General features: G+C 32.5%; 1 protein-coding gene across 1 annotated transcript in view; it reads right to left on the bottom strand.

The window, feature by feature from the left end:
* Positions 1-482: 482 nt before the first annotated feature.
* LOC131849370 (laminin subunit alpha) overlaps positions 483-26,994 on the bottom strand; it is a 68,095-nt gene continuing 41,583 nt past the window's right edge. The window contains exons 39-62 of the mRNA XM_059199440.1: positions 25,497-25,658; positions 24,695-24,914; positions 23,235-23,344; positions 22,574-22,695; positions 21,965-22,241; positions 20,935-21,096; positions 19,508-19,695; positions 18,532-18,737; positions 17,545-17,678; positions 16,882-17,079; positions 16,043-16,188; positions 15,383-15,661; positions 14,820-15,036; positions 13,908-14,234; positions 12,945-13,125; positions 12,333-12,471; positions 11,190-11,419; positions 10,182-10,298; positions 9,199-9,384; positions 8,043-8,215; positions 7,341-7,577; positions 5,829-5,990; positions 5,141-5,372; positions 483-1,578 (exon numbers count right to left, since the gene is read on the bottom strand). Of these exons, the coding sequence (XP_059055423.1) occupies positions 1,316-1,578; positions 5,141-5,372; positions 5,829-5,990; positions 7,341-7,577; positions 8,043-8,215; positions 9,199-9,384; positions 10,182-10,298; positions 11,190-11,419; positions 12,333-12,471; positions 12,945-13,125; positions 13,908-14,234; positions 14,820-15,036; positions 15,383-15,661; positions 16,043-16,188; positions 16,882-17,079; positions 17,545-17,678; positions 18,532-18,737; positions 19,508-19,695; positions 20,935-21,096; positions 21,965-22,241; positions 22,574-22,695; positions 23,235-23,344; positions 24,695-24,914; positions 25,497-25,658 (4,668 nt within the window). The 3' untranslated portion in view covers positions 483-1,315. The remainder of the gene's footprint in view (positions 1,579-5,140; positions 5,373-5,828; positions 5,991-7,340; positions 7,578-8,042; positions 8,216-9,198; positions 9,385-10,181; positions 10,299-11,189; positions 11,420-12,332; positions 12,472-12,944; positions 13,126-13,907; positions 14,235-14,819; positions 15,037-15,382; positions 15,662-16,042; positions 16,189-16,881; positions 17,080-17,544; positions 17,679-18,531; positions 18,738-19,507; positions 19,696-20,934; positions 21,097-21,964; positions 22,242-22,573; positions 22,696-23,234; positions 23,345-24,694; positions 24,915-25,496; positions 25,659-26,994) is intronic.

The raw sequence follows: 26,994 nt of genomic DNA, 5'->3' as shown, positions 1-26,994 counted from the left end.
CTGGGGGATCAATAAGTGGGACGACCGGGAGCGCCGGTGTCTTAACATATCTATTCCATAGCTTAGTAAACATATATTAAGGTTTATTGAGATTGTATTTTTATGTAATAAAATATCAAGCAAAAAAAATAGCATGTAATTCGTATGAATTGTCTTTAATAAATTTTACTTGCAACTGACCTCACCTAGCTAGTCTGCACCAACATGTAAACGACGCCGCATGCATATTCATTAGATTGTACAATTGCGTGTCGAAATAAATATATATTTTAAAGTCTTTGTGGTATTTGTATTTGCCTCTTAGTGTCCTACTAGTTCTTGCAAGACACTCTGAGAGTATCATCAGATTACCTATATTAAGTCAAACTGCATTAACGCAATGCATATCTGTTGTATTTTCTCATATAAACAGTACATGTAAAATACCAATAATAATAAAATATATTTACTGCTACAGGAAATCAATAAAAATCATATTCAGTCTGATTATTTTATGTACGAAAGTACTATTAAACAACAAATTTATTTTAACTTCTCACAATATTTATACATTTATTTGATATTAGTCAGTGCATATTAGTTAGTAATATATAGTAGTTTAATTAACAGGAAAAGACAATTTTATAAATATTTCGCGATTTGAATATTGAACAGAGAACACAATACTAAATATTTTTTTTACAAGTAAAATCTGTTTGCACAATGTCTTCCAATAACAATTTAATGAACAAAAGAAACTTTGTATATGACAGTTATTGTAATAATGTTATGACGTTTTTCTTTCTGTGAGATTTTGTTAATGCCAATTCCCATATATATATTAATAGTGACATGTACAACTGTAAATAGGCGTTAATGTCAATCGCTTAAAGTGTAACATTTAGGATGTTATATAAAGCGAGTATGATATAAGTTTACATTACAATTATATTTACATGGATAATTATACATTTATCGTATTAAAATCTAGTTAGGTTAGTCTGTATAAATATTACGATTTGTGAGGCCTGCAATGTCGATCGTGATATTTCCTTTATTAAATTTTATTCGTCGGCAAAATTCCCTATATATGTCTTACATAAATAACACATGCTAAAATTTATATTCAAATTATTTCTTTTATGAATTTACTTTATTGCTATTGGATACATAGACTCCTATTACTTAATTTACAATATCTATTTTGTCTGTAATGAAGTCACTGTACATTGAACGTCGACTATAGATAAGCTTTAGGACATATATCAATTCTATTCAATAGGAAGGTAATTGAAGATGTCGATAACATTTGAATGAATTTCATTAAAAAATAAGATTAATCGTTGGGACAAACGCCAATATGGGTATTCCTGCCAGCTCCGGTCAGGGAGATTGGAACATTCTGCTCCTTGATCTTTATGTTCTTGATGCAGCCTACGAAACCCCTTCTCGCCCGCGCTCCCATCACTCTGTGTATAGGCTTTTCGTGACCACCTATGTATAGGCCAGACCTAGTATCAGTAGAGGGGGACTGTCCAATCCCAGCATCGGAGAAGTGGCCGTCCACACCGACACTGACCACGTGTCGCGACTTAACGACTGAAAAAACAAATGATGTTTATTATACTGTGCGTGTAACGGAACGTAAACATTAGGCGTCAATGTTATCTAATGGGCAATCATTATATTGTGCATCTATATATACAATGGTATTTATAATAAACAGCTGAGATTTCCCCATAAATATATATGATATTCCAATAAAATAACAGATTTTATTGGAATATTACACACTAATGTAATAAGTTATTACATTCCACGTGCTATGTAATACAGTCGCCTGCATTAATATATGATAGTAGTGTGGAAGTGTGTGTAATTATTACTAATAAAACAAAGTCAATGTTGCTGTCTGTCCCTCCCTATGTATGCTTAAATCTTTAAAACTACGCAACGGATTTTGAAGTAGTTTTTTTAATAGATACGAGTGATTCAAGAGGATGGTTTATATAGATAATACTTGTACACCCGTGCGAAACCGGGACGCGTAGGTAGTATTCCAATAAAATTAATTATTTTATTGGAATATCATATATTATACATATTTATAGGGAAAACTCAGCAATAAGGAAGTAATTTCACGGAATACAATATTATAATATTTTATTTAATTTGCCTTATTATGACGTTAGTAAGACAAATTAAATAAAATTAACTCTTTATTTTTTAGATAAAAAATATAACTTATCATAGACACGTACACATACATAAATATACATACACAGTTGATTTTATGTGTTTAGATGTAATTATTCTATATATATAGTAACACTAGCTGTACCCGCGACTTCGTCCGCGTAAATAATGAAAAAATATTTAACTCAATTAACACAATATAAGTCAAATAAATAAGTTTCATCGTTTTAGCTTCAAAAATGATAAAAAGTAAAAATAAATATTTAATCAATAGGCTAAAAAATAAATTTCAAGCTTCTAGCTTTAAACATGACGATACATCTATATGACCTTGGATCTACCCTTTCAATCCTCTTGCAACCCTTTTTCACATTAAAATGTAACCTATGTCCTTTCTCAGGATCTATTCTATCTATGTTTGTTTCAAATTTCAATTTAAATCGGTTCAGTATTTTTGGCGTGTAAGCGAGACAAACAGACAAATTTACTTTCTCATTTATAATATCAGTAAGGTATTTAATAAACTAACCCTAAAAAGACAAATAAAAAAGTTTAATCGTTCTAGCTTCCACAACCACACAAACAGAAAATTTCCACAATAACTTTCATTCCCTATTTTATTTTACTACCCTCCCTCCCCCTAAGAGTAAAAATTTTACAAACATTGAATGTTATATTTATTGATATTTAAACAACAGCCTAAAAATGAGTCGCAAACTTCTAGTTTTAAAAAATGACGATTCTTCCATACAGCGTACCATTGCAACACCCTTACAATCCTTTTTTCACATTCAAAAGTACCCTATATTCTTTGTCCGGGTGTAAACTAACTGTGTATCAAATTTCATTTAAATTTTTATTTTGTTTTGGAGCGTAAGACTGACAGAAAGACAGAGTTACTTTCACAGTTATAACATTAGTGGGGTATTTAAAAATCTACCCCAAAAGAACCAATGAAAATAGTTTCATCGTTCTAGTTTCAAAAATTACGAATTTACATAATAACTATCATCCCCTATTTTATTTTACCCCCTTAAGGGTAATTTTTTTACAAACAATGAATGTCATATTTATTTATATTTAATCAACAGCCTCAAAAATAAGTTTCAAGCTTCTAGCTTCAAAAATGACGATTTTACATAAAAACTTGCATCCCCTATTTTATTTTACCCCCTTAAGGGTATTTTTTTTACAAACAATGAATGTCATATGTATTTATATTTAATCAACAGTCTCAACAATAAGATTCAAGCTTCTAGCTTCAAAAATGACGTGTTTACATAAAAACTTGCATCCCCTATTTTATTTTACCCCCTTAAGGGTAATTTTTTTACAAAAAATGAATGTCATATGTATTTATATTTAATCAACAGCCTCAAAAATAAGTTTCAAGCTTCTAGCTTCAAAAATGACGTGTTTACATAAAAACTTGCATACCCTATTTTATTTTACCCCCTTAAGGGTATTTTTTTACAAACAATGAATGTCATTTTTATTTATATTTAATCAACAGTCTCAAAAATAAGTTTCAAGCTTCTAGCTTCAGAAATGACGATTCTTCCATACAATCTTTCATCCCCCCTTTTAACCCCTTACAACCCTTTTTTCGCATTAAAAAGTAGCCTATGTCCGTTCTCAGGGTCTAGACTATCTGTATACCAAATTTCATTCAAATCGGTTCAGTAGTTTTGGCGTGAAAGCGAGACAGACAGACAGAGTTACTTTCACATTTGTAATAATATTAGTTTTTGTCGCAGCACAAAAATATATTTTTATCGTTTCCGTACAAATAATAATTTTACAGTATTAATCTACTAACCAACATTTTGTTTCTTACAATCAGCTAAATAATTTAAATAGTTCCATAATATATGGCACAATGAAAAGGTCATTTATTTTATAAAAAAGACAGTTAGTTTTTATTTTAGTGAAAAATAAGAAAATTCTATTTTGATACAACAACCATATATTTATTAATACCTATACTTTATTAATTTTGTGTTAATGCTTTTTAAATAAACACCCACACATTATTTCTGTATAACCTACAAAAATGGGTAAATTATTTAATTTCGGATAGTGCCACACCACAACATTCTTTAAAAAATGTAAATAATAAAATGTGAAGAAATTGTGATTGTTATTAAGTTTTTTTTTTTAAATTTGTCAGAACAGGGAAACAACATTTGACATTTATTATTATTTAACATTGGACATTGACTTTAATTTTTGTAATTTAAATTGTAAAACTTTAAGTTGGGCTAAACTGGGCTTGTATCCAGAGCCGTAAAACAAATTAATAAAAAAATCGCCAAATTTGTCTCGCAATCGGCCAATTTCAGGTTTAAAGAAAAAACACATGCACACGATATACGATTTTATCATAAAAAAGTGTCAAAAAACAATATTTTCACTAAACGTCAACGTCATGTTTCCGGCAAGATTTTTCGTTTTACATTATGTTATCTGTGGTTTTGTTCTCTGTGATGGATACCTTATTGGCGCAAACGCACGCGATGTGTTGATTGGTTGTGAGCTAGTGAAATGAAAAGATGGCGAATGGCGCAAACGCACGCGATGTGTTGATTGGTTGTTAGCTAGTGAAATGAAAAGATGACGAATAAGGATTCAACCGCATAAAGATAACCTTGTATTTCCATTTTGAACCCCTTACAACCCTTTTTACGCATTAAAAAGTAGCCTATGTCCTTCCTCTGCGTCTAGACTATCTGCGTACTAAATTTCATTTAAATGGGTTCAGTAGTTTTGGCGTGAAAGCGAGACAGACAGACAGACAGACAGACAGACAGACAGACAGAGTTACTTTGGCATTTATAATATTAAGTAAGGATGATTTATTATGATAACACAGCTAAAAAATAAATCACACATGTAAATAGACTGTTAAATACATGTATGATATTTTATTGTTGTAATAGTCTGTTAAGGCTTTTGAAGGTCTTACCATGAATTTTATGCCACTTTCCATCGCACAGTGAGAATTTGTTGCCGAGTTTGAAAGTGGCTTGGAATGGACCTTTTCCATTATCAACTTTGGCAACAACCTCATTTTCAAGTAGTTCTATGATCATGTAGTCTCTCCTGCCATGTACGCTGAATAAGAGTCCAGTTGTATTACGCGGCTTCACATCCATGGACACTGCAATCTCGTTACCCACATTGTAGCGTGAGTACAACTATAACAAGAGTACATATAGTTATAATCTATTTATTACTTATGTAGGACTAAAATTGCTTAATAATTTTGCAGTTTATTTGTGCTAGTTAGGAGAAGCGCAAAAGTACCTTTGTAACTGTACATTCTCGCATACAATTTACATTTTTAGCAATTCATTATAGTTTGGCGCGATTGTATATACATTCACTGTATTTCGCAACGATATACATTATAAAAGTGTAACTGACCGTATTTGTTATCGGTAGTTGTATACTAATAGAACATATAAAAACAAATGCGTTTAGTAGTAAAAATAGTTTCTTACCTCTCAGGGCTCCTAACGCATAAAGCGAACAATGAGTTCATTAAAGCATTTTATGCCTATAGGTAACGATTATAAACTAATTGAAACGTGTTTGTCACTGGCTTTGTATAAATAAGTGCGTATTAATATATATCGTGGAATATTTGGTACCTTCAGATAACTGCTGTGTCCATCGTTAGTTGGTCCAAAGTAGATGCCGTCCTCAACATGGTCGATGCAGCGCAGTGAGTTGACTCGGTAAAGAATATCTGTCACGTACTGTCCATTCATCATGAGACCCTTCAGGCAACCCATGAACGTCTGATAGAAACCCTGTGAATTGTATTTTTATTTTATTGATGTAACGTAGAAAATATAGCCTCTATAGAAAATAGTATATAGGAATATAAAAGAGAAATAAATAAGTAATTTAATTTTTATGTAATATTAGCTGTACCCGCGACTTCGTCCGCGTAAAATAGTGCCCTTGACCAAATAATAAAAAAAAAATTTAATGACCTAACTCAATAAAAGCCAAATGAAAAAGTTTCATCGTTTTAGCTTAATAAATGACGACACTTACTGACACACATACAATCTTTCATAACTCTTTCACCCCGTTCTGATTTTCTTAATACATATTTAATAAATAGGCTTAAATTTAAACTTCAAGCTTCTAGCTTTAAAAATGACAATATATCCATATAAACATTTAACTCTCCTTTAAATTCCTTACAACCCATTTTTCTTTATTCCTAAAAATCAGTTTCAGGTATAGAAAATGGCGATATATCCATACAATCTTGCACCTACCCTTTCAATCCCTTTACAACCCTTTTCCACATTAAAAAGTACGTTATATCTATTCTCAGGGTCTATATTATATGTTCCAAATTTCATTAAAATCGGTTTAGTAGTTTTGGCGTGTATGCGAGTTCAACAGTTATAATATTAGTGAGGTTTTAATAAACAAACCCAAAAAAGCCAATGGAAAAAGTTTCCTAGATCTAGCTTCAAAATGGCGAATTTACCTAAAAACTTTCATCCCCTATGTTATTTTACCCCCTTAAGGGTAAAATTTTGAAAAACTATGAATATCATATGTATTCATAATTAATCACCAACCTTAACCTTTCATCCCCTATTTTATTCTACACCCTAAAGGGTAACTTTTATACAACCAACCCCTTACAACCATTATATCGCATTAAGAAGTAGCCTATGCCCTTTTTAGGGTCTAGACTATCTGTGTACCAAATTTCATATAAATCGGTTCAGTAGTTTTGGCGTGACAGCAAGACAGACAGACAGCGTTACTTTCGCATTTATAATATTAGTAAGGATTACGTGTCACGTTGTTTGTCCGCGTTGGATAAACTACTGAACCGACTTGGAAATTAGATTTGTACATTTTGTGCAATTTGTGGCAGCAATATTATTTTATTCAAGAACTATAGCCACAGCCACGTGTGGCAGAGTCTGCTAGTATATATGTATAAAAATGGCGCGTTTTTTGTTATAGTATGTAAGGTAAGACAGGGATGTAGGAAGTTAGTAAGTATAATTTGGTTTAGTATCAAATTGAAGTTTATGTGGGAGGTGTTAGCACTGTTTTTAAAGTGTGATGTCGTGTAGAAAAACTATTTAAAAATATAAGGTCTCATATAAATTATAAAAACTCACCACGCTGTCGTTGTAATACGTGGTAATATTTCTCAGGCCGCCATAGTAATAAGGTGCAGAGAGTACAGCGGGATCGAAGCAAGGCACGCTGGCATCACCTATGTGTTCGCCGTCTATGGTCAACTTGCCGTTACCACCGTTCCGCACGATAGTAGCAGTGTGCCATTCTGTGTCGTTATATAGCTGAGTTGATGCCACCGTTGCGGTGCGCTCGCCGCAGTTGAAGGAGAGATGCACCTAACACAAAGTTCCATTTTATTTCTCTAATACATTCTTCGCAGTTAATATGATTGTTATTATACTATATAACAAAAAATACATTTTCGAGTTCTCAAAATATTTCGTACACAAGGGCGTTTGAGCGATGGATGGATATAAAAAAGTATAAGCTTGAATAGACATAAAGGATTTTATATCAGATGAACTTCATGACTGCTTCAACGCATTTTCTGTAAGGATACTTAGAATCATAACAGTATTAACATCACTTATTTTTAATACTGCACTGAAAATGCGTCAAAGATGTACTTTGTACACCCCAAAATAGATATAAATTTATTTTTATGCTTTTTAATTATATTATTTAAGAAGTATGAGGGAAAATTAAGAGATTTAATTTGATGCTTGTTTAAAATATTAAAAATAATATGTAATCTGAGAACATCAAAATGAAAAAGAAGGCAGGTGTCTAAGTAATGGTACCTTTGCATCTTTCATGTAGACAGCAAGAAATTGTTCGGGCATAAAATCGGCGGCAGCATAGAACATAAGGCCGCCGTGACTGTCGAAGGTGCGGAAACTGATGGTCAAGTCGAACACGTCCAGTTGTCGGCCCGGCAGTGTCGCGTACTCAATGCGACTGTCGTTGCGAGTGCCTATTAAGAAATACAAATACATTTTAATAATTTAAATAATCACATGGACAATAACTCTCAGCTTTCGTATTTTTATTTATAATTAGCTGTACCCGTGAATAAGTCTGCGTGGAAAAAATTACGAACTTTCTATAGAAGTTCGTAATTTTTTCCTTCAAACTTTCATTTCCAATTTTCTTTTTACCCCCTTAAGGGTAACATTTTTACAAACTTTGAATATTATGTTTATTAATATTTAATCAAGAGCCTAAAAAACAAGCTTCAATCTTATAGTTTTAAAAATAACGATACTTTTATCTCTCTCATTTCGCCTTCTATCCTTTCAACCCACCCAACTTCTTTCTACCAACTGCCTAAAAAATAAGTTTCAATATTCTATCTTTAAAAATATCAATACTTGTATTATTCTATTTTTCTCACAATACTGTAAATTATTGAAAAGGCGACGAATGAAAGACACTGCAAATGAAATTCGGATGTTGAGATGAATGTGTGGTGTGAAGAAATACAGAGGATGAATGAAAATGGCGCCAATAGGAGAAGCTAAAAAGTAATCGTCTGTCATGGTAATCGTAATCGTATTATTATGGTATGGTCATGTGTAGGAATGAAGAGAATATTTTAACGAAACTACGTGTGCCTGCAAGTAATTTATGTTATTCTGATATATAGGCTATATTACTGTAAAGTTTCCATAAAATCCGTTCAGTATTTTTGCGTGAAAGAGTAACAAACATACATCTATCCATCCATACTCATAAACTTACGCGTTTGTAATATTAGTACGATGAATGTGGATGGTAAGACCGATGATACGGCAAGAAAGGGAATAAATAACGAGATGGCTGCAAACAGAATTGAATGGAAGAGAAAAACATATTATGTCGACCACAAATAAATGGGATAATGAAGAAGCGGATAATGATGACAAATTTTGGATCAAGTAAAATACTTTAGAAATTTAAAGTTCTTGGGTTTCTTACCAAATCTATATCCCTCCGCAGGGGTGCCCGTGGTATAGTATGGGTCATATGCGAGCGAGCACCCTGGTTCAGGTCGAGGCCGAGGTCTCGGCGTGGTGGGCGCTAGTGTTGTCAGTGGTTGACTCGTCGTTTCAAGTCCAATTGTATGCGCCGGTTCAAAGACGCCTGATCGAAGATGCGGAAGATCTACAATACATTAGAATAACATCTAAAATACAATACAACATCTCAAATCAAATGAAGCTTTGGCTGTTATACTTCGTTTGTTAGGATATATATAGTGAAATTACAAGACATCTTAAAAATCCGGACTTAAGACTTAATCACATCACTATGTCAAGTTCGTAGTGTTGATTATATATATTATAGGCGACGGTTTACCTCTTACCATCAGGTGGGTCATCATACTAAAAAATATAATTCTGGAACATAAATATAATAATATACATAAGCAGGGATTGTGTTATGGGTACTATACAACTAATAACTTGAATATATTTTTGTAAATAATATTCAATAACATAAACAATCATACTCATGAATACATCTTGCGTGAAGTGAGTGTTTTTTTTCAATCTATAGACCACCGAGGCTTTCAGATATAAATGTTTAAACAATAGATATTCTCGAATTGGATAAATTGGACTAGTAAGTACTATAAAAGTAATTAAATTCAAGTCCATAAAGTATTTGTCACAATATATTAATCATAACTCATATCAAATAAAAAATACCTATTTTTATGCGCTATTGCTGGACTTTAGTCATAATTATAAAGTAACTACATTATAATGTAACCGTATAATACACTGCTTCACCTATTGCAAGTTTGTAGTATGACTCTTTTGTTGGATATAACTAATAAATATATTTAAGTATTTGTATCAGTTGTTTAATACCCATAGGCTATGCTTTTTTGGTACTAGTTATCACTGTATGATGTGTGATTAGGCGTTTATATATGTACAGATTGGTCAATATACTTTGTACTGTCGTAACAGGTATCTCGGTTTGCTCTGGCACAGCTTCAGGTTCAGGTGGTGGTCTTGGAATGGGCAGTACAGCTTCGGGTGGCGCCGGTGTCGCCCAGGACGCATCGCCTGTAATAAAGATACAGCGTTAATCAATTTTCGAAAATCTATACATTTTTCTAATGTAGACTTGGTTCAATGTTGTAGACGAGTACTATAACACTGCTACAGGTGTAAGTTGCGCTGTTACAGCACAGTTAGGCATGAGTACTTGGTCCTCAAGAATAACATGCATGGATACATTACAACTTGAATACGATGTAATATATGTGTCAATGTTCATTTGTCAACAAACTGTCTATTCTGTCAACTTAATTCGTTTAAACAAATAAAAATAGAAATAGGAATAATCTTTATTCAAATAAACTTAATATAAGTACTTTTGAAAAGTCAAGTTTTTTGATTCTACCGCTTATTCGGAATGCAGATTCATCACAAGAAGAATAAGCAAGAAACTTATGTGTTGCTTTTTAAATAAATATTGATTTACTTATATTTAATTAACAAGGATTAGGTATGCGATAATCAATATAGAAACCGCTACGCACTTAATCTCTGTGCAATCAAATAACATTGTCAGCGCTATGAATTTTAAGTTAGATAATTTCTACAAAAACATTATTATCGTTTATAAATTCTTCAATTTTATAATAAGTTTTTTTACAAAAAAATATATTATAACACTAACTAACCACCTGCCGAGTTTTTCTCACGAGACTACAGCATAAGGTTTTTCAAAAAGTGTATCAGGTTTTTTTAAAAGTCGGCTACGCGCACATGTCGTCTCTGGTGTTGCAGACGTCCATAGAATAGTAAACATTTATCGGATGATAGGCTTGATTGCCACCATCGTAGTTTTAAAAAAATGTAATAAAATTAAACGAAAGATATTAAAGTACAAACAATTTTGATAGATAGATAAATAAAAAAGAGTATGGCAGACCGAATTAGATAATATACCTGGCACTCCTCCCAAATAAGTAATATCTCCACATCTTCCGAAGGTGATGCTGCTATTATTATACGGTGACAAGAGATTGAGTACTAGTCCCTTGATAGCAGCATCCGCTATGCATCCCCGGAATGGTTTCTTGGAGCCGACCTTAGCGCTGATTATGTATCCCGGCTGAACCCCGCCGATGAATAGTACACCGTTTAGGATGCTGAGAGAATCCGGCGCTGTATCTGTGCTGTTTATATTTCAATACAATTAGTGTACAAAATCTCATACAATTCTCTGTATAACTAGTAATAGTGCTCGTCTCAGAGAGTAAAGGAAAAATAAATTGATAAATAAAACATACGCCCTGTTAGTAATTTATGATTTATATGTAATGATACATGAGGGTGATAAAACATTCCCTTAGTGTGTTTACTTTCGTATGGATTGATGCTTTTTTTCTCATTAGTTCTTCTTGATTATTCTTCATTAGACCTACATGACATACTCTCTCATTGACTACATGCATGGAATTGCATATATAAGTCAAAAGTGATATATATAGTCTATGATGCATAAAATATTTTATACTAAGATACATGTTTTGTTAAATTTAGATAACATTAATTGAAGACAAGAACAATGAAGATATTCTATGATTTTTCTTTATTTTGAAGTAAATTAATGATGAGTGTATAAATTATACTATATTTTATATTAAATATAATTTAAATGTTTGTTTCTTTAGGTTATCTATACAGTCACTGGACAAATTATTAGACGTAGTGCAGATTTTAACTATTTTCATTTCTATTTTAATCAGAAAGTAAAATATTTTCAACAAGTAAATACCACACTTTATTTGTCATATTACCTATATAATAACCTGGAATTCAGATACATAAGAAATTCACATTAATTTATGTTTTGAAAACCACATTTCATTAGCTCCTAATTAAAATTTGTATAAAAACTTTATAATAAATTGTCTATAAAATGTAACTGGAGTGGTATTGCCTAGCAGTACGCAAGTGTAAAGTAGTTAGAAATAAAAACTGCCAAGATTTAAGTTACTTTCATATCATCAGTTCCAAAAGGAATCCCACACGTATAACAGACCGAATAAGTAGTTAAGTGAGATAAATGGAATCCATTTTACTTACCTAAAGAAATCATAGTCATCTATACTCATCGTGAGTGCTTTCTCACCATGTGTGACAGTGACTACGTGCCACTGAGAGTCGTTGTACACATTCAGGCCGGAGTCGAGTCGCTCTCGTTTACTGCTCAGCACCAATTGACCTAAAAGATGTAGTAAGTTAATTTATATATTGTAAATAATATATATAAAGCATATAGTGACATATACATTTGTTAGAGCGAAAAAGCTATGAAGATCTAATTTAATGGATAAGAGAAATCACTTCAATGAAACACATAGAGGTGATTTCTCTTATCCATAGATCGATCGATAGATAGATCTGATCCAGAGGTATATGAATATATTTCTTACCCTAAGAATATATATATAATAAAAAACTATATATATATGTCCCAAAAATTATAGTAAGGACAATACTATACTGGACTGAACTAATGCTGCTTTAAAATATCTTTATTGTCTCTTATTTAGCCAGGACATACAACAGCTAACATAGAAAATAATGGATGGTGAAATCTAAGACTTTTTATTTACTCTCACTTTAAGAGATATATGAAAGGTATATAACAAATATATAATAGAACTCAACAAATACATAAATGTATATATTTACCGTTAATAATAGAGAGTGACATGCTGTCATCGTTATTCGTCTGCGTTCTGCTGACGTACACGAACAGCAGTCCATCTGGTTCAGACGTCTTGAACTTGAGCGTTATGTGGGCATTCTGGGACGAAATGTCATTGTAGCGCAGATAGCTACTTTCCCCAGATAACGACACCAATGATGAAAACTAGAAAAAGAACAGAAGTTGACATTATATTAGTCACTTGTCGATTATGAATCTAATTAGGCGCGAATAAAACATAAAAAGTTATACAAGTTGAAATATTTTCAAAGTAAAGGGCCATCAATTGTTAAGATCTAAAATTTCTTAGTAGAATAGGGTTGTGCAATCTTTTTAATCAACGGGCCAATTCAAAATTTAAAATTATTTGACATGCCCCTACTATTGATATTGCGCAGTGTTTGTGTGCGCTAATAAAAGTTATATTTAATAAATAGATCACTCGCAGTTGGTAATTATTCGATTGTTTATTATTTTTAAGAAGTGTTCCGATTAGTTTGTAATAATGGGGTTGATATGTTTAAAAAAACGAAAACTCCAAAATACATTTGACCGGCCGCACATAAAGTAATACCTACAGGTATAATACCAATAATGTCCAAAACTTTATTACTACTAAACATTACAATATAAAATATAAAATTTAAAAAGACTAGAGATATCCGACGATTTTTAGAATAAAATGGTAGTACGTACTTTACTACCATTAATTTTATAACAATATATTGATGTTACGAAGTAGAAAAAAATTATTTAATAATAGAAATGCTTGGCGGGTAACATAAACAAGTTTAAGGGGCAAGCATCGGCGGGGCGCGTCCTGCTCATCTCCCGTTGTTGATATTATCATACCTTTTATATGATATTATTATTTGACGTCTGATGGAACTCCTTTAAAGATTGTTATCGCATACAATAAAATGACATTTGCATATCTTTATATTTACCTGACACTTGTACGCTACTCCTATAGATTCAATGGAGTCGCTGAGTTCAACGTTAATTCTGTCAATACTTATTTGTCGGATGCAGCCATCAAATCCTTTATCCGTAACTCTTTCTATGTTTTTGTATCGCAAACCACCGAAATTCATATTAACAGCTGGGATATCTGTGTTAGAGGACAATGACACCGTCCTGAGAGTATCCCCGTCCACCTTGAGAGAGCAGTTGCTGAGGTATCTTGCTGCATCCAATTTATGCCATTTGCCATCGTTGTAGGCCTTCGATGTGTGGATGCTGACAATATCTTCTTCTCTCGGGCCAAGTGCTACCTGTTGAAATTGATTAAATTTATTTACTCCGATTATTTTTTATTGATAGATAGATTTTATCTTTATACATCAAATACAAACACAAAGCATGTGTGAGATATAGAAAAATTAATTGTAGTAATATCTACAATTAATTTTTCTATAAAATGAGGTTGCTTTGTGTATCGTAAAGATGAAGAGGCAAGCAACTAAGTATAATGCCATAAATAAACTGCGGCACAGATATTCTGTTGGCTCCTTTAATAAATAAATATATACGAGTGAATGAATTATACTTTGAGTTCTTTAATATGTGAATGCATGCAGATATCATGATGGAAGAAAAGTATAAAATAATACATAACTTATAAATACAGTACTAATGGTGGGATGTGTTATACTATATGCCATTAAACTGTTTATATTACATACATAAATATATTGATATGGTCAAACGCTCAGTGTAACTGACATGATTGTTCCAGGCCATGCTAGACTTGCTTACAGATGAACAAGCTGGTGGTTAATAAAGACTCCACAGATAAAGGACCTCCTATTTAATTTTATTACCGCAAGTAATGATAAGTGTAACTATTAGAACCATACCAGTAAGTTTACGTTCCCGTTTTTCATTTGCACGGAGAAGAAATAATCGTTGTTATCCCCAACAAAATAGATGAGACCATCGGACGCGTATGTCTTGAAGAATAATTGGATATGATTCTTCTGCCGAACCAGGTAACCGCCGCCTGATATAATAACATGCGAAAACCCGGTGAAGCGGTACTCTTGAGGTCCAGTAGCTGTTTTCAATAGTTTGTCCCTGTAACAATTAAAACTTGAGTAGATATAGGTACAGTTTATAAATACAAATGGATTTAACTAAGGTTCTATATTTATTTCCATAATGACTATAAACTGCAAACACGACTATTCAGAATTCTTATATTTTTAGACGAAATATTTCTTTTTCTTATACGAAAGTTGTTAAAGAATGGACAAAAATTATATTCATTTAAATATTCAAGTATATAAACTTTGTAATTGTAATGTTCATAAACATTTTGTTTATTTTAATTAATATTGCCTTTCTACACAAACTTTTTACAACTGATATTATAATATATTCAATACTAATGTGGGAAGCATAAAGTATATAGCATACAAACCTCTGCCTGGCTCCCTTCAAATCGGACGCGCCTATGAAGTTCCATAAACCAACAGGAGTGTTTCCAACCATGAGCTCTTCGATCTGCCCCTCAAAGTCTCGTACATCAACTCCTTGCAGTGACTTGCCGGGCGGCACGCCACCTACATACAGTTGTGATTTCTGGCGATCCAAGTTGAAGATCGTATGTACACCAGGCAATGTAGCTTCTTTGGAGTGAGTAAACTCTGTGCCGTTATCTAAGGTCTCCCGTATCGAGAATTTGACTTGACGGCCCACTCTGTATAGAAAAAAAGCTGATTTATATGTTGGTATGATAAAGTGTAAGTATGTTTTATAAACTTAAATTATTTTTAATATTTGATAGATAATAAGTAAGGCAAAATATTTTTAATTCCCATTAGAAAAACGATAGGTGTTATAAGTTCGACGCGTCTACGTAACCGTCTGTGGCATCACAGCTCCTATATAAATTTTCAGGCTACTAGGCACTTATTATAAGTACATTATAGATTGACATATATGTATATGAATTAATATTAAATATTGAATATGATATGGTTTTATGTTTGAAAAGTGACGTGTTGCGACAGTTCTTAGCCAGAATTTATTTGAATATATTTTAATTCAGGTATCACTTAACTAATTTTACATTGTTTACCTGTCAACGATGACTTGATACCACTTGTTGTCAGCGACAAACTTATCGCTGGTAATTTTTACTGGCTCACGACCATTAGCGCTGTCGCCAATGTCCATCGTTAAATACGGATAGCCGTTCCGTATGCTTAGTACCATAAAGTCGTCCTGTTAATAATAAAGTCATATAAGTGTACATTGCATAAACTAGAACACAGTTATGACTGAATATTAATAAATACCTTCATAAAATGATCAGATGTTATATTTAGAGAATTTTTTTCTACTTGTTTATCACAAAATTAATTTATGAAATGCTCAGAAGTTAATAAAATATTATGTGAAACTTCGTTTGCATTACACTTATTTAACATTTCTCATTATATTTCCCAAATATACATATTGTTTTTTCAAATTATATCGCATGTGTTAGTACAGTGTATAAACTATATTAATGTAAAGTTTCATCAAGATCTTTTCAGTAATTTTTGCGTAAAAGAATAACAAACATCTACCCATCCGTCGATCCATACTCACAAACTTTTGTGTTTATAACATTAGTAAGAAGTAAGATTGACATAGCAAAAGAAAAGAATTTCTATTCTTTCATACTATAGTAGCGGAAATCAGGCATACGGCATATGTGGTAATGGGAAACGCTTACCATAGCCTGTGGAGGTCTAAAAATCCAGGGGTGTTAGGTGCGCGATGTCGTTTTTCACGACTTACTTATTCGACTGTGTCATATACTAATTATAAAAGCTGGCATACATAGGTAATGTCAAATTTGTCTCCAAGATAAAAAACAGTGATTTTAAATAAATAAATTAACAGTTTTAGAAAGTGTATTATATTACTTACAGATTTAGTTTTCCTTAGATTAGTACCCTTAGGATTGCCAAGATATAGGAGGAAACCGTCCTTCCTCTTGGTACGGAAGTAGGCTGAGACATTGGTCGAGGTGGAGATTTCGTCCAGGTTGTCAGGTAGTCGCGGCTGTAGTGTCGATTGGCTGTCGAAACTTACTCCCACTTGTATTCGGTTTGCAACAGTTCTTGCCTAAAAATATGAACAATAAATTGAGACTTTGATAGGTTGTCACATGACAATGGAGATGGATGGAAACACTGCTTAAGAAATTAAATTAGTCTTAAATCTGGTGATAGCGTCGTGTCTTGCCAAGTTTTATTGAAAATAACAAGCGAAATGTGAGTATCTGTGATCATAAGACCTGTGAATACCACAATTGGGATAATAATATAATTCCCCTGAATAATTCACATAACGCCATTTAGTCTCAAAGTAAACAGAGCTTATGTTGTAAATAATAATAATATTATATAAACAGGAAACACCTACGTAACCTATACAAATAATCATAGTCATGAATACAAATATATGTACCGTGCGAGGAATCGAATGCGCGACTATTGGAATTAAAGCGGTGTGCTAAACCGCTTTAATATAATATGCTAATTTAATTTGTCTACACTAAATTGCCTAGACCGTATTATAAACGCATACCTGTTCGATCAATTTTTTGAGTTCCTCCAGTTTGTGGTCGGCAGTCTGGCGCAGAGGATTATGTATATTTTGCAATGTTTGTACTGTGTCTTCTTTTGATATTATCTTATCATACAAATCTGTCACGTTCGCCACTGTCAAAAACAATACAAACACCATATTAATTACTATCTTGACCCTCTAGTGTTTGCGAAAGGCTACAGTTAGTAATGTGAAATTATTATTCCCCATAACTAGCGATGTACCATGTCAAGTTGACCGTTAAATGGTTCCCCATGGAAACCATCATGATAAATTAATGATGAATTTACCACGATGACCTAACTGTCCTGACCTCATACTCATCTCTTATTATACTCCACTGATGCCCCGCCAGTGTAAGCTGTTAGCGTGGAGGGTGCAGCCATTCCATCATTATCCATAAGACCCTTAAGTTTTGTACAGATCGTTCTGTATAGTTTGTAGAAATATTGGCAATTAATTATTGTCTAATATCATTGTGGGGTAACCAAATATGAAAATAATCATATTCATGTTGTAAATATAGAATGTTGATTATAATAGTTGTAGCTTTCCATTCTACATTAAGTAATAATAGTTTAACATTTATAATTGATTACTTTAAGTAATAGTTGTTGCTTTGCATTCTACATTAAGAAATAATCTTTTCAACATTTTGTAATTGATTATTACTTTAAGTCTTGATATTAAAACTTTGTTAAGTATGTATTATTTTACATTAAGTGATAATTACTTAATAAATTGTACGTGAAGACACTGTGAGTATAGTTTGTCGAGATGAGTATCGAGCGAGTTTCTAATAGTAGCAAGAAACGTAGACAATAAAATATTATCTATCCGCTGCTCTTTACCCGTGAAAATGACGAAAATTCAACAAAAGTAAATAGAACGTCATAAGATGTTGATTTTTGATAATTGTACGTATAAATAATGACCGTGTTAAATTTAAAACAGTATATTACTTACACAATTGTTTGATATTGGCGATGCGCGCTTGTGCCTCGTTAGCTTGTTTCGGCACAGTGCGCGACCAGTCCTTGCTGGCTGAGAGACTCCTGCCGATCTCTGACATTATCTCCAACGTGTTCTTTACCGTTGCGTTAACTTTCTCTGCCTTCGTCGCCTCATCTTCTAGAGCGGACGCGCCAAGTGTCGGTAAAGCACTGCGATCACTGTAAAATTGTTTTTATACACTCCAAATGCATATTATGTTCGTCATTATTTTTATGTAACTGGAAGACTAAAAAACATAAACAAAACTGAAAGAACAGAATATTGTTACGACGTTCACGATATCATTTAATTATTATTTATTAAAGTGCTATGCCTCTAAACGCTAGGACTTCATCTTTACGTCGTCGAAATTGTACATCTCCGCACCAAGCGGTTCGCATCGTTATTTTTAATACGAGTACGTATTGCAAAAGAGTAGAACACAATTCTTCACCTCTACGGTGAATAGATATCTTCTGAGTAAGCCCGCTACATCATTTCCCATTAGACGAGGTAAGACCAAGCGCAAACCCATTAATAGTAATAAAAAAAACCCCGTAATTTCACCACCTGAATACACTTTTTCTCGAGTGTTTTGGTACAATTTTTACTTTAGTTAATTACAGTTGTTACAATAATTCATTAAATTAAACATTACAGTATTCTCTAATAAATGCAAATTGAAACAGGTAAAAAATGGTTTTAATGTGTATATGATCAGCTCTAAAAACAAATGAATTAAACGGGGTTTGCGAATATATAAATAACAACCAATTTCCCCGTTTCAGAGAAAATTGGATGATTCTGATATATGCGATATCTTCCCCAAACAGATTAATACAAAATCGACAATATTTTCCTACGAACCCATAAAAAATTATAGTAATTAATTTTTTTCTATAGGTAATTACTACAAATGTGAAAAAATTATTATAAACGGTATACTTACAGCTCTATAGCACCATTTATGTCATCTGCATTCTGTAATGTTTTCGCGGCGTTCTCTAGTAAAGTCTCAGCCAGTGTTAGGTTAGGACCTAAATTATTATTTACTATATCCATCGCATTCTGCGCTTCATCAAGTAGTATTTGTGAACGGTCACGGGCCGGGTCCACCCGATTTATTAGCAGATTTTTCTACAAAAAACATAGCAGTTAATCAAGATGTCTTTAGTACCTATATTATTTAATACAAATAATTTCTATGTATGTGTGTTTGTCACAAACTGCTGGATTAGTTTGAATAAAAATTTATGTATTATTCAATGGCTTCTTGAATACTTTCAAATCACCATAAGACCCAGTAGGTCTGCCGGGTCCGGTTCTATAGAAATATTCCTTTAATGTTAAAATTATTTTAAATCATTAACTTTAAATAACCCTTTAGTGTAAGTCTAAAATTATATTTAGAAAACTACTTCAGCAGAGAAGAACAGTCATGAATCTCATATGTTGCTATTTTTAAACAAAAGTAAAATATTCTCAACACATTTTTAATTAATTACATGAAGGATACATAATTCCAGTGTTAGGACCAAAAAAATGAAGCCCAATATTATAGAATAGTCACAATACAATATTCGTTTTTCTCTATCCGTTCTCTATTCCATTTAGAACTGTGAATGGTATTATCATTTCATGCTACGTTCATCACACAATAATAGATTTTTCTTGTATATTATTAAAATTATGTTTCGCACTTTGATAACTTTCATAGTATAAACAGGTTCTATCATCGGATTGCTTACTGGAGCAAAGAGTGCTTGATAATACTGGCCACTAATAAAAACATGTGCCCACTTAAAATTCAAATTTAAAAGAAAAAAAAAGCAATTGAAAATAAGAACTGGAAGAAAAAGGAAGCTCCGTAGTTTTAACTACTTTACAACAAGAAAATTGCTGATTTAATTATAATGTGATTATTTTATTAAAATATACATTCTGGAGTCGTCACTAAACTGTACTACACATCAGGACGTTCCTGGGCAAAAGTGAGTACGTTTGGTATCGCTTTGCTTACTTTGTGGTATTTGGTGGGTGGAAGACTTTCTAACCAATAATAATTAAAATCGTATTTCTCCTTCCTTTTCCATTAATTATTTTCTTTTCAAAAATATAGTCCACTATCAATTTTATTTATTCCTTGTACGGATTCGTAATTAAACAAACAACTAATAATAAGTATAATGACTTTTAATTGTATTCATTCCAGTAATAATTTGTAGTTTAAATTTGGAGGCCTAATGTGCTTTGAAGATGTAATTTTCCATATACACCAAAGTCCTTACGAATTGGGTTCAGAGAATATTCTGCACCTGGCGTTTGTCCTTTTCACAATGCATCTCATATTATGTTAACGAAAATACCAGTACTTACAATATCTGTGGTCCTTCTATCAACACCCTCAGCCTCGTCCGCAGCTTTCTTGGCATCGCCAATTTCCTGAACAATTGATGAAAATGCCGAAGCAGCCCTGTATGCATCTTGTGTGCGACTATTATTGTTTTCTCGTTCGGCTAAAACTCGCAGGTTATCTGCCTGAAAGTGTACAACGTCAATAGTTAAGTAATCATTCTAAGTGCAACACTTCTTTTTTTATACTACTATGCTGGCAATCAAGTATACGGTCTATCTGATGGTAAATGGTTACCGTAGCCTATGGACGCCTGAAACACCAGGGGTGTCACGTGCGTGTTGCCGACCCTTAAGAAACCTTAATATACCCTTCTACATGTTTTCCAGAATTTAGAAAATGTATGGGACTATATGCACTTAGAATATACCATAAATGTAAATTAGTCAGATACGACTATAACAAAAGATTAACTACAATAAAAAAAAATGGAATAAATTATATCTTCTGAATGATTCTGTTGATACTCGGTTAAAAAGAATCAAGATAATGTTAGTATGAGAAGCTAATTAGTAATAAGTTTTTTGTTTAGAGTATTTAAGCCGTTATAGTGCGATAACAGTTGACATGCCTCTTAGACACGCAGCAAATGTATTCATCGCTAGATACGTTTTTTTTGTATCACATATTTAAGTAGAACATCGACTTAATTCATGACTACACGACATTCACTTTTTAACTAGTATTGGATTTATACAAACCAGGAATGTAGTATGATAATAATCAATTTATCAACGTCATGCTGTTGGTAATCAAGACAGAACCAGTATTAAATTCAAATTTTGACGGCCTCTGTAGTCCAGCGGTTTAGCATTTCCCTTTGACGGTCGCGGCTTGGATTCGTTACACGATACAGACACTTGTATTCATGAGTATAGTTTGTATCCGTTGTCCCATAACACAAGCTTTAGATAGTTTTGATCCCGACGGTGCTGTGTGAATTGTCATAAGATATTACATTGTATTGTACTATATTATATACATTCAACTTACTTGGTTACTCAAATTGGCAGTATGACTGTTCACTGCGTCATTTAAGTCTCTTAGCTTAGGCAGTTCGACTTCTAGTTTCGATAACGTGTCTTCCGCCAGTTGAATCTGTTCGGATAGTTCTTTCAGTGCTGCTTCAGAATCTGCGATTGTATCACGCGCCTTCCCATTGTACGTAGTTGCATTGTTTGTGTACTGTGCTGCATATATTATAAGGTTTTTCATGACGGCTTCGTGTAAGTTTGTCACTTTTTGGACATTTTCACCAAATTTCGAATGTCTGTAAAATTTGCGTTTCATTAGCGTACGAGTATAATAAAGAATGTTTATCTAACAATCGAAATTAACAATGTGCTTAAAATATAAGAAATCATCATGTTTGCTGATACCATATTTTTATAGCTGAATACAATATCCCTATTTTATTTTGTATTAACCTAATATTTACAGCTATGTATGAGAATATATTGAACTCGTCTTTTGAGAGATTTGTTTCGACATCAAAATCTTCGTAAATATTCTTAAGACGCAAAATGTAGTATATTCATTAAATTTTATAACTATGTATAAAACGAGTGAAAAATGAACATAAGATTAAAAAATTGTATTCACTTATTCTTAATGTTGAGTTTGTCGGCGATGTCTGCGGTGTGCTGCGCTATATCTGTGTACTCTAAGAGGTTGTCTAATTTGTTCTTAAAATCGTGCGTAGCATTCACCAAGGCGTCAAATTTCTGTAAAAATAAACCATAACATATGGAAGTTCTACTCAGATGCAAACAAATATAGCGTTAACAGAAGGGGCTTTAATTTAGTTGTGTAAGGATAAAGAATCGACAAAGGTTTACTTATTACATTATAATTCAGTATGCAACATTCAAATATATATAAATTATGTTAAATAAATTAGCTTTAAGTCACGATATAGTGACACTACAGAACGGCAGATATAGAACTACATTGTATACCCGTAAATGGATACGGGATATATATATATATATATAATGTATCTATAACATTTTTAAAATGAAATAATATATATAAATAGCAACCCTTCGCACGCACTTCGCACGCATCACTAATATTTGAATGTCTCGGATTGTTCTATACTATAACACACATGTATAATACATTAAAAACTGTCCTCTTGAATCATTCTATCTATTACTGAACATTGCATTGCCGACAGCGGCGACGACTTTTTTTATACTATGTAAAGTTTACATGTGATAATCAGGTTAAACATGTTGAGTGTAAATGATATAGTAAATACCTTCGCTTGCTCATAGACGGGCTGAACGAATACGTTTATCCTTTCGTTTTGATTGGTAGCATTTGCAAACACGTTATTGGCTGACTGCGTCTTCGGGATTAAATCAATTTCTGCAAAATAATTAATTAATATTAGTGGTCGCCCAGAGGTCGAAATTTGACCATAAGTAATTTAACATTCAGTAAGACTATAGATATATATGTCTGTGTTTAACATTATTTATACTAAACACAAACTTATTAATATATTCGGGCAAAACATCAACAATAAACATAAAAGTATATATGCGTGGGTGTCAAATACATGCATAGATGTAAGTGTAAGGTTATTTTTTATTAATTAATAAATTTTTATGCATTATTTTAAAAAAATATTAGCATTCTGCACTCCTTCTGTATATAAAATATAAGTGTGCGAAATATCATACTCTCCATACGCGAAATTTTCGTAAATAGGAGTACAAAGTAGTTTCTTCACGTTGCAATATAATGATGTACATAAATAAATATAGACAAATAATCTCAGTACTTACAAATTAATAATACCTCATACTATTATACAAATATATTATATATATATTTAATACAAATGTAATTTACAAAATAGCACTCTACAATTTTATTTACCACGTGACAAATGAAACTTTTATACTGTAGTTAGGTACAAAACATGTACGCAAGCTTTCCTTTTTTCTTGTTTTCGTTGGAACTGCTTTTTAAATACTCTTCGGTTCTAATTTTCAGCAGCTTTTAAGGTAGACGTTGCAAAAGTCGTCTGCGTGCAAGAAGCTTGTTTTGTAAAATGTACTTCTGATGAAGTGTATGGGTATATAGTAGTTTACCAGAATGGTACCAAAGGCATCACTTAATGACAACGGTATATAGTCAATGATTCCCACTAATAACAATAATAATAGCATATTTATTCATTTTTGCACAATGTCATTAATTTATAGGCCTAACATCTGTGCTAGGGAATCCCAGTGTTATTTCCTTCCACAATGATTGGTTCCATTATACAATTTTTACGTAACTTTAACGTACTTTAATTTTTACTATCTTACATGACACCTGATGAATTTGTTTATACTTTTATATTTGTGTGTGTGTGTGTGTGTGTATGTGTGTGTTTGTGTGAGATATATAACTGATATGACATACATATCTAAGTATTTTTGTTTTTATGTTATGTAGTTTTAATTATATGAGACTATACATTTAAAATTTTTTCTGTTTCAATATATAGGTTAATGTAGTTAGGTCATTAGTAACATTAATTTTACAATTATATGTATTGAGAGGATAAATTTTTATTTGGCTACTGATTTTATTATATAGGTAAGGTCCGAGAAATTTTAGTTGACGTTGCCCAAAAGTATAAGTATAATAATCAGTACGTATGCCGTTCATATGAAGAAATAACAATAAAACAATAATAAGGTCAACTATGTGAGTCCTTACCTGCTATATAGTTCTTCATCTCCCTTGCTTCAGCCAATGCTGTATCAACCTTAAGCTGCTGACTGACTTCCAACCCTTTCGCCAAATTGACCACATGAGTGACAACTTCCTTTGCACTGTCGCCGCTTTCCCGAGCAATTGATAGTACTTTGTCAGCTTCAGCGGCTAGATCGGCCGCTTTACCAACTAGGGCGTCACTATCACCCGCTGTATATTCAGCCTGGGGAATATTTAATATATTTTTCAACACAATCGCTCTAATTTCATCAGTTTTCGCTTTATAAAGCAGCTAATAAAACACGCGCGAGTTAAAAACTCAAATAGTTAAGTTATATTCCATAACCGCACTATTTTCTATTTAGTTTTATCAGTGCAGCGGGCTGATTTAAAGTAAAACGGCGTGAAAGGAACAGTGTGCATCCAAGTTTTATGGTTGAGTCTAGTTAAAATCAAGTGTATTGTAAAACATCGTACTATATATGTAGGTATTTAACACACTCGGCTCTACAACGGCCTCGCCTTCGGCACGAGCTGAAATTCCGCCTTGTGTGTTATAACTATCATAAAGTACTTATATAGTAATATATAATATAGTAATACTATTAAATCGAGATAAACTTAATATAAGTTATCTGCTACCTCAGTCTCTCCTAATTCCGCAGCCAAACAGCAGCCGGTAGCTTTAATAATATAATTTAAGCTTAAAAAAGTAAGATAAGGAAGTGAAGGATAAGAGTCATGATATATATAGTACTGATCATATATTAAATTCGGAGACTATACTCAGCATATATAAACTTACAGATCTTAGTAATTTTCCGGCTGTATCCTCCACAGTCTTCAATTTGTTGGTAACGTTATCCAGGTCCACATTACGAAGTTCAGCGACGCGCGGTCTTAAACTGTTGGTCTGGTTTGATATGTAGTTAAGACGCTGCGTTGTGAAGAACGAGTCTGCTTTGTCCTGATTTAAGAAATTTATGAATTATTTACATGTATATATCGATGGGTCTGATCTTCACGCGATGCGAACATTTCAAATTCAAAGTAAAAATATCTTTATTCACGTAGGTCTATTACAAACTTATGATATGTCAGATCTATCGTCAGTTCGTATAGATTTCGAGATGAGAAGAACTGACAAGAAATTCTGCTCTTATTTTTTTCAAATAAGTGTTACATACAATACATGTTTACAATAATACAGATTATTTTGCATTAATAAGTATGTTTGTTTCGTGGTACGGGTGTTTTATATATAACTAACTAGCTGTCCCGGCAAACGTCGTTTTGCCTTAAAATAAAAAAAAAATTAGGGGTGGACTACCCCTAACATTTAGGGCGATGAAAAATAGATGTTGGCCGATTCTCAGACCTACTCAATACGCTTACAAAATTTCATGAGAATCGGTCAAGCCGTTTCGGAGGAGTCTGGGAACGAAAACTGTGACACGAAAATTTTATATATAAGATATAGTATTAAAAAACTAACTAACAAAAATAAAGGATTATTTGTTGGATAATTAGTCAGTGAATCGGGTGTAGAAAGTGAGGACACAGATTGTGACTAATGCTAAAATTCTAATTTAATGTACGGGACAGTTAAACTTATTGAACTAAGTTTAGAATTAGGAAACCACCCCATCACTATGCAACTTGATTCGGGGTCAGTTGTTACGGTGATATCGCAAGAGCTGCATCGTAAATTATTTTCTAATTTTAAATTACATAATTCTTTAATGAAAAAGTGCTTATACAACGGACATACAATAACGCCCTTGGGATATTTCAACACGGAAGTCAAATTTGAAGGTAAAATTAAAACAATAAAGGTATTAGTAGTTAGACATCGAGGTCCACCGCTGCTTGGGAGTGATTTTGTGTCCCGTTTTAATTTAGTACTTACATCAAAAGTTTGAAAAATTCATAATGAGAATAATATACAAGTACTTTCATTGTTGGAACAATTTTCAGATTTGTGGCGTGAGGAACTGGGTACATTAAATAGGTTTAAAGTTACATTACAATTAAAAGAAAATACTATATCAAAAGTTTTTAAGCCGCGTACCATGCCTTTTGCCTTAAAGACAAAGTAGACTCGGAACTTAATCGTCTGTAAGTTATTCAGGACGCTGGTACGGGACGTAGTAGGAAGTTAAGAACGCGATTAGATTTAATTATTCCACTGAATAAAGATAAGAGTATCATTCTAAACAAACAATATAGTAAAAGAAATTTTGAAGTTGGTGATTATATATGGTATAAAATGGTAAATGTATGGCGTCAGAAAAGAAAGTTGA

This window comes from Achroia grisella, unplaced genomic scaffold, assembly GCF_030625045.1.
Source record: "Achroia grisella isolate CSIRO2021 unplaced genomic scaffold, CSIRO_AGI_Agris_v1 utg640, whole genome shotgun sequence".
Lineage (NCBI taxonomy): Eukaryota > Metazoa > Arthropoda > Insecta > Lepidoptera > Pyralidae > Achroia > Achroia grisella.
Note: the sequence above shows the minus strand (reverse complement) of the source record. Positions and strands in the feature narration are given on the sequence as shown.